Source organism: Ostrea edulis, chromosome 1, assembly GCF_947568905.1.
Source record: "Ostrea edulis chromosome 1, xbOstEdul1.1, whole genome shotgun sequence".
Classification (NCBI taxonomy): Eukaryota; Metazoa; Mollusca; class Bivalvia; order Ostreida; family Ostreidae; genus Ostrea; species Ostrea edulis.
Window position 1 is genome coordinate 87,644,827 of NC_079164.1, and position 16,020 is coordinate 87,660,846.

The window sequence follows — 16,020 nt, forward strand, 5'->3', positions numbered from 1 at the left end:
TTTTACAGCGACAATTATATATGTTGTTCTCTAAGTACTACTTCTAAATTATTCTAAGATTCGGTCTGGAACAAATCAGTGTTGCTTATTTTAGCCATGTGACCATCAACGATGTGTTGACACAAAGGAGAAACAACGCTTGATCTGAATTTTATTAAACTTTCCGGCTTTGCAAGGGAACTGAACTACTACTATTCTGATCTACAAGTATTTAACAAACGAGTTCTGCTTTTTCGTGATTTTTTTTTTTTTTTTTTTTTTTTTGGAATGCTGCAGGGTATTCTCCTCCTGTGTCAGTGTCGCCCAGTTTGTTGAATTGCGATTGCTGCTCGTCGAGTCTAACTACAAAATCACTCAGGTGTGACAATCACATTTGGGTAAATACGGGTAGAATAAAATAGGCTATCTGAACGAAAGATGGTGTGTAAGATGACAAATGTGTATATATTTCAGAATTCATGTCAGCTTTAAGGCATTCAAGACGGGAGATAATTGTTCCTTCATAAAGTAAAAGGTTATTCTGGTAAACTTTTAAGAACAAAACATCCGCATCCGGGAAGGCATTACCAGCCTTAGCCAAACATAGGTCAGTAAGTGAGATGCTTCATACCAATACGCAAGTTCCGAGTTACCCAAAAGTTATTTCCCTTTGGCGAACTCTTTCGCATTTGATGACGTATGGTGGGTACACAATGTATACATTATATCGTAGACTGGCATTGTACATAACGATTACGTACGATTAATGTAATAAAAGCGTAACTTTTGTTTATATCAATCACTGGTATGCATATTCTGGTCATATCAAGCATAATTTGTTTGAATAAGATCATCAAATTGGCTATTAAATCATTATTCGTTTCCTCTTCTACATGAGTGACGCTTTTATCAAAGAAAGATGGCAATTAACAATATTTGTTTGAGCCATTTTGTTATCCAATACTCATAAACTCACTAAAGTTGCCTTTTCCCTGAGATAGGATGGTCTCAGAAACTCTGGATAACATCTTTTAAGAAATAATACAACGATAGTAATTAGCAAATGTACCCACTGTCATCATATTTTACGTCATAATTTACGGAAGAGTTCGACAAAGGGAAATAACTCTTGGGGAACTCGGAACTTCCGTATTAGTCCTTTGTCTAAAATTGCTATTTGGTTTTAAATACAAATTACTCTGTTTACCTGATCAAAATTACAGGGCCGAAGATGGGTGTAACGGGTCAACAGGGAATGCTTGCTCCTCTTAGACACATGATACCACCTCTGGTATGTCCAAGGGGCCGTGTCTTTACGCCACTCTCTCATTCTGTTGACATGAACTAATAAATACGTATACCTTTCTCATCTTATCCGCCATATTTCTCTCAGGTAGCCTAATTTACTCTACCCGTGTATACCCCAAATGTGATTGTCACACCTGAGTGATTTTTCTAGGTGAACTCGACCAGTGCATATGCATAATATGTAATGCACATGGCATATTCGCCAAAAAAAAAAACAAAAAACAAACGTGTCAAATACGGACGTCTACTCAGCAGGTATCGGAGATGTGCACTTACCGAAAATATAAGATTCTCTTTATTCTGATAAATCCACGAACCAAAATGATAAACTCCATTTGTATCTCGTTAGAACTTTACAACACGTTATCATTCCATTATACAGACTGTGACACACTTCAGGTGGAAGTATATAAACACTGCTCAGATTGTCATGCAAGTAAACGAATAATTCCTGGCTTTTAGGTTCTTTATATACTTCCACCACCACCACCACCACGCAATTACCGGTCGCATTGCTCAATGGTAGAGCGTTTGCTTCCTAACCGGAAGCTCATGAATTCGAATCCTCCTCATGCCATCGCCAACCTAAGACGTAAACATTGGTAGTGATTGGCCCTCCAAATGCACTGCATTTACGGGTCTTTCGGAAGGCCCTATGGCGGTAGGCGTTTGCACGCTAAAGAGCCCTCGCTACTAGGGGGTAATAACCATTAATCATAGTACTTCATCCACAAGTGGTGTATAATAAGGGTGAAAATTGTGAAATAACCAGCCAACTACTACCATTCATACTTTCGTTAACATCGCACACACTCTACCTACACGTTCGTTAACACCACATACCACAACCCTTATTTTCATTAACACCACATACCACCATTTATACACCACGTACCACCATTCACATTTCCATAAACACCATTTACACACAGCTAATGGCACATCGGATGCTAACACATGTGTTTTAACACCGGTTTTTTGTTTTTGTTTTTACACCAATCACACCACTACCTATACAGGTCAGAGAATTGATAGTTTTACATATCAATATCAACGAAAGAGGTAGATCTACCGTTATTAGTTTGCATGTACATTGTATCACCATCATACTACCACGCACATTTCCATTAATACCACCATACTACCACTCACATTTCCATTAACACCACTCATACACCACATACCACCACTTACCACCACTTGTACACCACTACTGACACATCAGATGTCATCACTTACATCTTCTTTAACATTACTCACATCACTACCTATACAGGTCTGAGAATTGATAGTTTTACATATCAATATCAACGAAAGAGATAGATATACCGTTGTTAGTTTGCATGTATTACCATCATACTACCACGTACATTTCCATTAACACCACCATACTACCACTCACATTTCCATTAACACCACATATCACCACCCATACACCACTCAAACACCACCTATACACCCCATACCACCACCTGTACACCACTACTGCCACACCAGATGCCATCACTTACATCTTCTTTAACATTACTCACAACACTACCTATATAGTTTTGCATTTCTTAGCATGACAGATTGATCTACCGTTTTTAGTTTGCATATATCACCACCATACTATCACTCACATTTCCATTAACACCACATACCACCACCTATACACCACATACCACCACCTATTCACCACTTACACACCACCTATACACCCCATACCACCAACTGTACACCACTACTGGCACACCAGATACCATCACTTACATCTTCTTTAACATAACTCACATCACTACCCATATAGGTCCAAAGTTATGCATTTCTTTGCATAACAATATTGATGAAAGAGATCGATCTACCGTTATTAGTTTGCGTGTGTCACCACCATACTAACACCCACATTTTATTAACACCACATACCACCACTTGTACACCACACACTACCACTTATACGGTAAATAACACCTACTCCCCACTATTGCCACACCAGTTCCCATGACTTAGGGTTTCTTTAACACTACTCACACTATCACCTATGTAGGTCCTTAATTTTGCATTTCTTTCCATAATATTAATTAGAGATTGATTTAGCGTTATTAGTTTGCATGTTTCACCACCATAACACCACTCAAATTTTCGTTAACATCATATACCACCAATTATGTACCACATACCACCCCTCACATTCTCATGAACACGACTACTGGCACCACAGTTGCCACCACTCATATTTACTTTAACAAGGATCCGTGTTTACCCTACTCTCAATTGTGTAATCATTATAAGATTGTTCATTATCTTCACTTTTTCATGAACAATTATGAGACTTCCTATATTTAAAAAAAAGAAGAAGATAATTGATATAGTAAAAACCCAGATCTATAGAGAGAGCAAGTGCTCCGATAAAAGGAAGTTTAAAATGCATCTAATGCAGGATACTCTTTTTCATTTTCAAGAGTATGTTAGACATAATCAGATGGGGAAAGGGGGGTTTCTTTAGGTGTCAGAAGTTTGGCCTAACCCTTCCTTTGGTAACAGGAATATAAATATATACACTTTATACACCACCATACACCGTATATCGTTACCCCTTTACACACTGCTCGCAATAATTATGTAAATTAGATTTCCTTACATAACGTAGTGATGATCGGGAGAAAATAGAGGGGCGATTTCAAGGTCACAATATGAATTATGACCTTCGCGCAAATATAAAAATGTTGAGCGATTTGATACGAAATTGAAATAATATATTATTTGACAAGAATTTTTTTTCACGTATACGGCTTATCACTTGATAACACCTGTCAATATAACGACAACATATAGACATGAATTGTAAGATGTACGTCGTGACGTACTTTTTCGTTGTAATCTCATAGGGTGCGAAGTGCACAGATAGTTGTTTTCATAACTATAAAACTGTTCTGCTATATCCATAATAGAGTTTAGGTCCAAAGTACTTCTAGAGTAAAAATGAATTATATTTAAATATTTAGCGTAAAACTATATGGGATCCGGGTTCGAATAAGTCCCCACTTCCCCTTGCTTGTCGTAAGAGGCGACTAAATGGGGCGGTCTTTCGGTTGAGATCGCAAAAACCGAGGTCCCGTGTCACAGCAGGTGTGGCACGATAGAGATCCCTCCCTGCTCAAAGGCCGTAAGCGCCGAGCATAGGCCTAAATTTTGAAGTCCTTCACGGGCAGTAATGACGTCTCCTTATGAGTGAAACATTCTCCAGTTCAACAATAAAAAATCAATCAATCACATAAGATTCAATACAAAATAAAGGCCTAATGCAGAAAGATCTGACTCAAACCACACAATTTAGTGAACATATGCATAAACTCTTTGCATGTTATATAGAACTACCGAATTGCTGAGCTCATTGTTTACAAAACAAAGTCAAAGCGATTTTCAGAAAATAGCCGCGTTTCCGAGAAATGAAAACGAAAGTGCTGTGTTTCTAGGGACTTTATAAATTGTTGATTTGATAAATGTGTGTTCATTTAATAAATGTGTAAACTTTCAACCACTGTTCTTCTTTAGTGGGAGCCCATTTCTGCTATTCCGTAAGTCGTTAGGTATTCGCTCAGACATGGTGATGAAAGTGAAAACGCGAATTGTGTATTGCGTTTATATACTTATTGTGACGTCATAGAAAAGCAGGTTTTTCTACAACGTCAATAACACTCTAAATTAATTAAATTGTTTATTTAATAAACATGTCAACTTAAAACCTTGTGTTATTCTTTAGATTTAATACACAGGAATACATAGAAATACACAGGAATACACAGGATTTTATACCGATTTTCAGAAAAATACCTCCAGGTTCCTTTTCCAGGAACTCAAAGCGAAAGTACCGCATAATAGAGCTAAAATTAGACCAGCGGCAATAGGCCAGCCTATTCACCCGACACCCGGCCTACAACCCCTGCTGGGGTGCACCAGTTGACCCCGTCCTAGATATTGAACCACTCCGTTAACCCCGACACCGCTTGACCAATCAAAAGCCACCCTTGCTTGACCTCATTTGCATAAAAAGTGCACTCAGTTGACCCACCTATCGGGAGGCGTTATACTACTGATAAACCTTACAAATTATTTCAATCTTCGAAAGGATGAAGCGTCCTTAAAAGCTGAGGGTAAACACCGTGGATCAGATCAGGATATTGCTACATTAATATATGGGAGGTTGACGATAAAGAAGTTGAAAACATTCCGTTTGTCATCAAGTTGACATAAGTATATAGTTGAGAATCACAAGCTATACTCAAAGACAATGTACATGTAACGATGATCTATGATGTATATATCTTGACTTATGACTTAACATTTCAAACCTCTGGTGTAATGTTTCCCCACAAAATGTCATCTTTGACCTTTTTTTTTTTTAAAATCGACATTATTTTCTGGGTTATATACAAGGTTTGTGAAACATCATCTTATCATCGGTGAGATTAAAATAGATTAATGAAGTGTTTAATACAAAAATGTAAAAAGAAATAATAAGCAAAGAAAATAAAAAGCTGTAAAACATCTCTAAATTAATGATCATGCTTACCTCGCAAGTTTGAACTGAATCGACATTAAGCATCATAATAAATCTGAAGGCTTTTTTAATACACTGGTAAATCTACCTAACTCTAAATTTAGATTTCGTTCGCTATCTTCACCAATTCATACTATACACATATATTGTATTTGGCTTACAAGGTTTAGAAGGACATGTCTGATAAAGTTGTATAATGCCAGTGATATCAGAGATCCGACTAAACAAACAATATGATAGTGATCGGTCTTTGACCGGGAAGTTGATAACGTTTGGTATATCAATGTTTGTACTGTTTTAAGGACCATTGATCCCTACGACAATTTACAGACGTTTTTCCAGCAACACCTGATACCTAGAAGTGTTGGATACACTTCGTGGATTGGAGGTGAAGTACAACAAAAATACGCAAAACACTAAAATAACCAACGTTACGAACAACCAGATTGCCATATTTTCCAAACGACCTGTCCCTTCAGGACAAACGAAAGGAATTATATAATGTGACCAATATCAATAAACAATAACAACATATAAGAAAAACTCACATAAATACACCTACCACTGCAACTACACTAAAGCTACAAACGGATTTACACCGCAGACTGCATGTTTTTGGTGGGTTTGCTTCTTCGGTTTGCCAATCAATGTTAATAACGGAGCGATTTAGGAGATATCCTACTCGTCCAAAGAGCTGGGCTGAGTTTTACTAAACTTCTTATCTTACGCCAGAAATTCTGACTTAAGAATTTCGTACGTTTTAATTTAAGATACGATGCTTCTGTTTTACTAACGTGTTCTTAAGTTTCCATCGTAAACTTAACTTGCGAAATATTCGCAACTTACGATCTGACACTGCGCAATCGCATTTGTTACTTTCGCTTTCAGTATTTCATAGTACATGTAAATTCAATATGGATTTACAGCAGTTGATGAGGTTCTCATTGGAGATTTAACAAGTTTAAAGCAAATAAAGTTCAAAATAAATAATTACTAAAATGTAAGAATATTTTTGTACAAAAATATATTTGTTATGATTGCATACGAAATATCAATCGCATTGATATTCTTTTTTAAAATACATTTCAAATTATTGTAAAAAGTATATGAAAACGAAAATAGATTTTAAACTATTAATTGCAACCGCCGTTTTGACCTAGAGGTAGAGCGCTCGCCCCGCATGCGGAAGGTCGGGGTTCGAATACTGGCCACGGCAGACGTAAGTCGTTAAAACAGATAGTGACAGTTCCATCGTCAAACGTTCGACATCAGGTGTGAATGTCAAGGTTCCTCGGAGATGATCTTATTTTTTGAACGGATGTCCCGTGTCACAGTAGGGTGGCACACTAAAGAACCCTCACTGCTCAATGCCGTAAGCGCCGAGAAAAGGCTTGAATTTGCGGACCTTCACCGGTCTTGGTGACGTCTCCATATGAGTGAAAAATTCTCGAGAGAGACGTTAAACAAGATACAATCAATCAACAAACTATTATAAATGACTACATGTATACACTGTACAATACACTGGACCATCCTCTTAATATATATACTTCACATAACAAAATATATGTACATATACATGTACGAAGAGAAAAACCTGCAAATTTTCAGTCTCACCATTTTTCAGCGATATTGAATTTTTCGGTGCATTTACCTGTAAAGGGTGTAGAAGATGTACACCAGAAAATGTACATTTTTGCTCTTGGTTACGGAATGATGTACACTATTCGTGACTATGTGGTCGGTATAGACAAATCAAACGTGTCTTGGTATTTTAAAAATGGAAGTACACATGTATTGGAAATAGACAAATATGTGTTCTACCAACTCGGGGGGGGGGGGGGGGTAGGGGGGGGTATGTAGACCGATATAGTTATTCATTTTCTTAATTTCAAGCTCGGGGGACGGTCGTTCTGACCCTCGCCTACACATTATTGTTGAATCGGTATATAGGAAAAAAATAGTCAATATCTCTGTTTGATAGCAAGCCCGGCTGTGATAATCCTGAAATTTTATAAATGTAAAATAATCCAAGTGTAACGTTGGAGTATATTTCAAAGAACAAATTAGAACAACACCATATTGTACAAAATACAATGAATAAATTATATTACAGCATTTGCGTATAATAAAATATAAATAATTTGCTATATATGTAGACCTACCATGTTAGGGCCCCTCCCCTCATTTTTGTAAGGATACACTGAGACTCATTCAAAAGCCTTAGTAGAATTAATGATCATTTGATGCCATGATTTTGATAGCAGAGTTTGGTAGCACGTATAGTAGCATATGGTTCATCACACAAATTGGGTCCGGGAGAGGGTAACGTAATATATATGTATGTTATTTTGAATGTGAAAATTACGCAAAATTGACATCGTCATGTTGTTAAAAAAGGTCACACAGTAACACACACACACACACACAGAGAGAGAGAGAGAGAGAGCACCCTGTCCCCCACTGATTCTACGTATTTTTGCTAGATTTAAATAACATTAATGCGATCGCCCAAGTGGGATTGAAATTGAATACCCCAAGTGAGCGGTTAATCCTTTGATTTTAGATGCGGTTTGTACACGGTTTGTAGTTTATGTTTACTGTTTCTTCAATATTAGATCCGCCACTTCATCATTTGCATTATGATGTCAAAACATAGAACATGACGTCACATGTCATTATTTGTGTGGAGATTGAACTCGATCTTCCCGTGTCAAAATATGGTTGTGGTAAGGTATCCTAAAAAGTATTATTGGAGGTGAACTGATTACGTGTTTTTGGAAACTTATAGCCTAGCGTTCAATGAGTTCTATATTTGTCACAGTGTGAGAACTTCGCTTCTGTCGCAAAAATTTCAACGAGGACACAGAGGTTTGTTTTCATTTTGTCTCAAAATGTTCTGGAACATTGAACAGCATGAGGGCGGCCATTTTTATTTAGTTGACAATAACTTACGAAAAAATATAAACTTACGATAGCCCATAAGCTGTCGTGGAGTTACGATGATTTTTTTAACGTAACTTAAGTTAAGATGTTTAATAAAACGGATAATTATCGTAAATTAAGGTTACGATGAAATCTTGAACTTACGAAGTTTAGTAAAACTCAGCCCTGATCCATAAGAGAAGGGCGGTTGTATTCATTTAATAGTTCATTACAATCTGTGTTTTATGAAACAGATCAATGAGATGTTTTATGTAAAGATAAACCTTACAAATTATTTCAATCTTCGTAAGGATGAAGCGTCCTTAAAAGCTGAGGGTCAACACCGTGGATCAGATCAGAATATTGCTACATTAATATATGGGAGGTTGACGATAAAGAAGTTGAAAACATTCCGTTTGTCATCAAGTTGACATAAGTATATAGTTGAGAATCACAAGCTATACTCAAAGACAATGTAACGATGATCTATGTTGTATATATATTTTTATGCCTATTGCATTACACTAAGTGAATAAAGATCGGATTCGGAATCATCGAAGACCCCTACCCCTGGGACTGATATATAATGGATAAGGTGTTAGTCGTCCATTGCCACCACTATGAAGAAATGGTGGTAGTACTGTCTCTAGTTACTGAGATCCGCTCCTCCAACTTTTCTTAATAAGGCATTACACTTAATGAATAAACATCGGGTTTGGAATCATCGAAGACCCCTAACCCATGGACTGAAATTTTGAGGCTAGAGTATTAGTGGTCCTCTTCCATCACTATGAAGAAATGGTGATGTTACTTTCTTTGGTTACGGAGATTCGCCCCTCCAATTTTCAACAAAATGAATCACACATAGTGAATAGACATAGGGTTGGGAATTATCGAAGACCCCTACCCCGGGGAACGAGAATTTGGGGTTAGGGTACTAGTGGTCTACCCTTACTACTGTGAAGAAATGGTAATGGTACTTCCTCTTGTTATGGAGATCCCCCTTCAATTTTTATTGATAACGTATTACACGCATAGAATAAATATCAGCCCTTCAATTTTTATTGATAACGTATTACACGCATAGAATAAACATCGGGTTCAGAATCATCGAAGACCCCTACTTATGTTTGAAAGGTCCACAAAAGGAATGTGGAGTCAAGGAAAGGGACCCCTTGGGCTCTCCTTTTTGCCCTTAGTTTTGGACTGATTGGGCCTCGCGAAGGTGTCTCCACTTTTCAAACCTCTTTAATAGTTGAATATGGTGTTCGAACAAAATGAAACTGATATACGGATGGAGAACAACGAAGACAAACTTATAGAACCTTCGAAAGGGGTAGCATATGCCTTTATGGGCAATTGAGCTCACCTGAAAGTTCCTAATCTTAGATAATATCGGGTCATAACGAAGGCAAATATCAACTTGGCATATGAAACCTGGACTGTTTTGGCCATAGAGACTTGGGCCTCCTGTTTCTCCCCAGAAAGCTCGAACGTCACGGGGATTTTCTCGTCTCCCATGAGTACCAAATTTTAAATTCAGGCGAGCTTTGTGCTGATGCAGGAGCTCCATTCCCACATAATCTTATCCTCTAGGGGAGCCACATAGGCTTGAAAACTGTATTCCACATTTCCGAGGCGTATATCCACGGGACCGGTGATAAATCCTCTCATTCTTGCGTTTTCGCCAGCCTCCACAAGGGTGACAGTCATGTTGCTTTATGAGCGACTTGGGATCAAGTTCCCCCAAGACCACTGACCTTATTACCTGAATTGTCATTTCTACAATGGATCATGTGGTCGGGCGTAAGAAGTATTTGTAGGGCCCAGAAGCATGCTAACAGGGCATGTCATCCGTCTCCTCCGCTGCTTAGCCAAAAACCATCTCCATCCCATGTTTCTCCTCTGGCTGAGAAACTTTCTGCGTCACTGCTTCCGGGCATTTCTCAAGTGTCTCATTATCCACGTCCTCCTCCTGAACAGGTGACATCTCCTGATCTGGTTAATACTCAAGGTCCCTTTCATCAAACCCTTTCAGCTCTGGCACTGCAATATCCTATGGGAATTCGAACCTGTCTGGGACACATGACTCATCCATGGAGAAGGCTTCAAACTTGTCGTCTTCCCGCCCGATGATTTAATATCCAGATTCCTCCTTCTCCTCTGGTGCCTCCAGAAACCGACCTTGGTTCCTGTTGCTCTTTAAATGACGCACACAATTGAGTGCATGGTTGTCCCTTTTTCCCGATGACTCGTGCAATGAGCTTTTTTTTTTTTTTTTGCTTTTTGCCAGTGTCCAATACCAATATCGTAGGCCTCTGTGAAGAGCGCTCTTGTGTCAGCATCCATACATCCCTGTGGATAGACCCCTCTTTAGCCAACGGTGGATGGATCGTCGCTCCCTGCCTCGGAATTCTCCCTAGGCTTCATCGTTGCCTTCTGGGTGTATCCTTCCAATTGAGCTACGGTCAGTCCCTCTTGAAATAGACAGCAGCCCCACACTTGAAGCACCCGGGGGTTTCTGTTCATGCCCTGCTGTGATGAATGGTACATCTGGGGAAAGGATTCTGCCCCGCAGTTCTTTCTCCAGTTCCTCATTTCTCAGACATGTCCCGTAAATCCTACAATGACGTTGTTCCTACCGGTTGCTGGACCTCCTCCTGGACTACCATCCTCATTTTCTTCATGGCTTAAATTGACTTGGTTTATCGGGAATGCTGGTAGTACTGCATCCTGTCCATATATGTAGCTTCCTTTACAGTCTTAGATATACCATCCAGAGCGTACAAAACTGCATCTCGATCCTCGACTATAAAACAGCCGAGCAATGAAATGTGAATGCACATCAGGCACAAATGGAAAAGCATGTATCGCTAAGGTGAGGACCCGGTCCGCCCACTGGTTCAGCGATTCTCCCACACTGAGAAACTGACTGGAAATTCATCTGATGTATGCACTGACGATTTGAAGCGCTTCTCGAAACGTCTCAAGATCTCAGCCAGTGAGGGGTTATCGTCCTCTCCAACAACAAGATGTAATAGTCGCTCGAAGTGTCATTTAAGAAGAAGTAGAATTGGTTATGATGCTCCATCTCTTTCAATTGTTGATTTTAAGCTAGCCGAACAATCTTGTGGAAGAAGGATTTCCAAATAGATTCCCCATCATACCGCAGATCCGTGTACCTAGGCGAGTTTCTATATTTGCCAATCGCGTGTACCCCTGCATAAGAGTACCGGGGACCTAGACGGGGGATGTTGTACTTGGGCTAACCCCCGGGCTGAACGCCTAGAGAAAAGCGTTTGTGATTTTGGTTCACCTAAATGTAACTGGGGCGAAACGTTGGCTACTCTACCTTCTCTCCATCTCCCTACAAACAGTGGTACCAGGCTGTGCCTGAAAATGAGCAGATGACCGCTGATAATGATAAAGGACGGTCATGGCAACGATGTGGTGCATATATATGCCCGCATATCCACAAACCATGGGGGATACCAAGGATTAGGCGTACTGGGCACTCCCCCAGACCTAGAGTCAAGTAAATGGAATGCGTAGCTTTTACTATGTTGTACTGCATGGTAAAGGGCCAGAGGATCCTTTGAGATCAGGACAATGGAGGGACTTCAGGACCTGGTGAGTTCCAAGAATAACCCCGGCTCCAACAATAGGGCAACTAGGGAATATAGCCTTGGTGTAGGGATATGCTGGCGATGAAAAGAACCCCTGATACAACCGTACTGGCTTGGGGGTCTGGTCATCAACCTATCGATGAGGGGATTGGGCTGATCTCTCCAACACTGGAATGAAGGGATGTGGTGATTGGGGTATGATATTCTGGGAGATTCCCAGAACTGGGTATGTAACCCACGACTGTATAGTCGTAGTAGGCCTCACTGGGATATCGGGCATAACCGACCTTCTCCCCCATGGGAGACGAGTAGTCGTCAGCCAACCTATCTAAGTCCCTAAAACTAGAACTTTTCTTAGGCGAAGCGAAACTAATCAAGTTATCCGGGGAGTCCCACCTACACTATGGATCCCCATCTAAAATCTAAACTGTCAATCTTCTGAAAAATGAATTGGGGACCAGTAAACCTCACCCCTACATTTGCCACCCCTGAACCTTCCACTCCCTCCTTCAAACAAAAAGGCAAGGACGGAGAGAAATAATCACTTAGGGTCTATCATACCGCCATGGGCACTTCCACTCTGTGGGTTGTCTAAACTAAAGCATACATTGCCTCCCAACCTACTCATGTGTAAGTACGAGGAAATGGGTTATGTTGGCTACCGCTGGAGTATCCGGGGAGGGCCACAAGCCCAACAAAGCATCCATAGACAAATGCATCACCCTCATACACAAAAATATACAAAGCTACTAAACTTTTATTACAAAATGTTTAAATAATTCATTCTATCTGTCTAAAACAATTACTAAACCTCAATTTAATTCAAATTGAATAACATAAACTAAACTGAAAAACTCCGTCAAAATGGCAGCAGACCAGCGTACTGCAGAGAAACATATACTTTGCTATCCCCCATGGAGATAACTCCGTGGACTGGAGTTAAAGGGTTTTTACCACGATTTTTAATGTAATTAAAATCAGAAGGAGTAACCTTAATAAAGCACGTTTCTGCTGTTATACTGTTTCATTACTCCCAATAATTGATACAAACATGCATTTTATCTGCATATATTCAAAGCTTCCGCTTCTCAAATCGTCACCAATGAGATATCTAGTCACGTGATACGTCATGACGTCATACGTGTCAAAGTGCTGCAGCAGCTATGTATGTGTGTGTGAATAGATTCTATTGAAAGTCCTAAATTATACAGAATGTATAGTTAATGTTCCGACATCGATGACATCCCGTTAGCATTTAAGATTCCGCCATACATATTTGAACCTGCCGCTGAGCCAAATCTTAAAGAAATTCCCTCAGCAAACATTTATATTAGCCTAATGCTACATCGACATTGACCACTCGGACGGAGATCAAGGATGGAACGTTTTCAACTTTTGGTAAATACCTGAATGAGACATTTCGTTTGCAAACATTTTGACTGTGTTCTCTTGTAGATCATAATATTTTTAAAGCATTAGAGGTCTGTATATGTAGAGTGTAACATGCATTAGCCAATGCTGATCTAATTAAAATAAGTTCTTCTCTAACCGTTACACTGGAGAAGGTAGAGAAGATTTGCTTTTGATTAAATTGATGCATTGATCTACAATGTGTCGAAGGAAACAGTCGATTTACCGATATCGATTTAATCTAAAATTTTATTTTTCAAAGGGGAGGGGGGGGGGGCAACCGGATTTTAAAATTACCAATCTGATGAAAATCTATCGACTTCTTAAATCGTATAGTGTGTGTTTAAGAGAGAGAGAAGGGGGAGACATGGGGCCAATAGTCGTAACCTCTACCTTATAATCGTCCCTCTCATTACTTTAAAAAAAATATAGGGGGGGGGGGGGATGTCATTCATTATATTGTTGCAATTTTTTCACTACGTTGGCACACACAGTCATTTCTTAAAAATAAAGTCGCCGTATTTCAGCATTTTTGACGATTATTAACTGGCTTTTTTTCGACTTTTCATTTTCTTACTATTTTAATCGGGGGGGGGGGGGGGGGGGGGTAGGGATAGTCTGATAGACCGTGTAGTCATTTCGTACATGGTGTCAATACTCAAAACTTCAAGCAGGGGGGGGGGGCAATATATTGTTGCATATGAAATCAAAGAACTGTGCATATATATAAAAAGTGTATGCTACACAGAAATTTCTATGGTTGCCAGACCCGCGGCGACTTCAATGATTGCCTCAATATCCGGTAGGCTATAAGAGTTCTCAAACTGAAGGCAATCTCTGATTATGTCCAGTCTGAAGGACAACGAGCCTATTAATTTGTAAACAGAAATGTCGATATCATGAATTAAATGAGTTAGAATGCAATATGTAAGTTCGTCATTGAAGAGGGTTTTCCGTTGGTTTGAAGTATTTCTAAATTTATTTCTAAGCTCACAAAATTTCTCCGACTTGCCTCGTTGGTAAAAGTAAAGAAACTCTTCTTTTTTGTGCTGATTATCACAGCTATATACTGTACAACACAATATAATGGGACTTGTAACTGTTGAATCTCTCCATTTTGTATCAATAGCCTCATTGGCGGATTTATAGGGGGCGCAGCCGGCGCGCGCCCCCTAAAATTTTCAAATTTAAGGTAAATCGCGGTATCTTGTTTCGGAAAATGTACTAAACGATAAAAGAAACAATAATTCCTTCCACTCCAGGAGAAATAAATGACTGAAAATCTTTTGATTTCTTGATTACTTTATTGGGAGAACTTAATTTTTTTTCAAAAAAAAACCCTTAAAATGTGGGTCATTTTATTAATTTCACATTATTAAAATGATAGAAAATAGTACAAATGACTAAATAGGAGAAATATTTCAATCCTCATAAAATCTGTAAAATCCTGGACCCCCTGCCTCATAAAGTGGCGCCCCCCGTAACCTCAATTCCTGGATCCGCCCCTGAGCCTGCTGTATGTGCTGTTCACAACTTGTTTAAATGTTTTCATGCTTGCTCGCTTCACCGCGATTGACACGTATGACGTCACATACTAATGGCGCGAAAATCTCTAACGAGAATATGCATATCTGGCTTTTTGCACTTTCGATACAAAATAATCACTAAAGCACGCTTTATATCGAAAAAATAATAATAGCACGATTCAAAGCACCACATTTTCATATAAATTTACAAACAATAAAAATCGTGCTAAAAACCCTTTAAAGTACCCCATAATTAATCATTAAAAAGCTCTGAAAATGAACCGAGACTCGGAAGGCTCAAGGTTGGACCCCAGCAGTATCAAACTGAGGGCGGAAAATGATAGTCCTAGGGTTTCCCCTTCTTATCCCCGTACTCTTTTTGTGGACACTTCAACGTTTTAGTTGTTATTAGTCTTCCTTATATATGATCTTACACGATAGAAAATCATGAACTTTCAGGTGAGCTCAATTACCCTTAAAGGCCTATTTGACCCCTTGGAAGGGTTCTATATTTGTGACTTCGTTGCCCTCTATCCTTATATCAAAATTGTTTTCTTTCATCACCCAATAATCAAACATAACAAAAGTCTGAAATGATAGTCCGAGGGATCCCCTTCCTTGCCTACATACTGTTTTTGCGTACTTTTCAAAGATTAATTTGTTATTACATGTACTGGGGTAGACTTCATTATGACCCTACATGATG

General features: G+C 39.1%; 1 protein-coding gene and 1 long non-coding RNA gene across 2 annotated transcripts in view; both read right to left on the bottom strand.

The window, feature by feature from the left end:
* Positions 1 to 4,667, bottom strand: part of LOC130054555 (uncharacterized) — a 6,881-nt gene extending 2,214 nt beyond the window's left edge. The window contains exon 1 of the long non-coding RNA XR_008802846.1: positions 1,564 to 4,667. This is a non-coding gene — a long non-coding RNA (uncharacterized LOC130054555). The remainder of the gene's footprint in view (positions 1 to 1,563) is intronic.
* LOC125667458 (uncharacterized) overlaps positions 1 to 5,903 on the bottom strand; it is a 116,514-nt gene extending 110,611 nt beyond the window's left edge. The window contains exon 1 of the mRNA XM_056164631.1: positions 5,840 to 5,903. Coding sequence (XP_056020606.1) covers positions 5,840 to 5,865 — 26 coding nt within the window. The 5' untranslated portion in view covers positions 5,866 to 5,903. The remainder of the gene's footprint in view (positions 1 to 5,839) is intronic.
* Between the last annotated feature and the right edge of the window lie 10,117 nt (positions 5,904 to 16,020).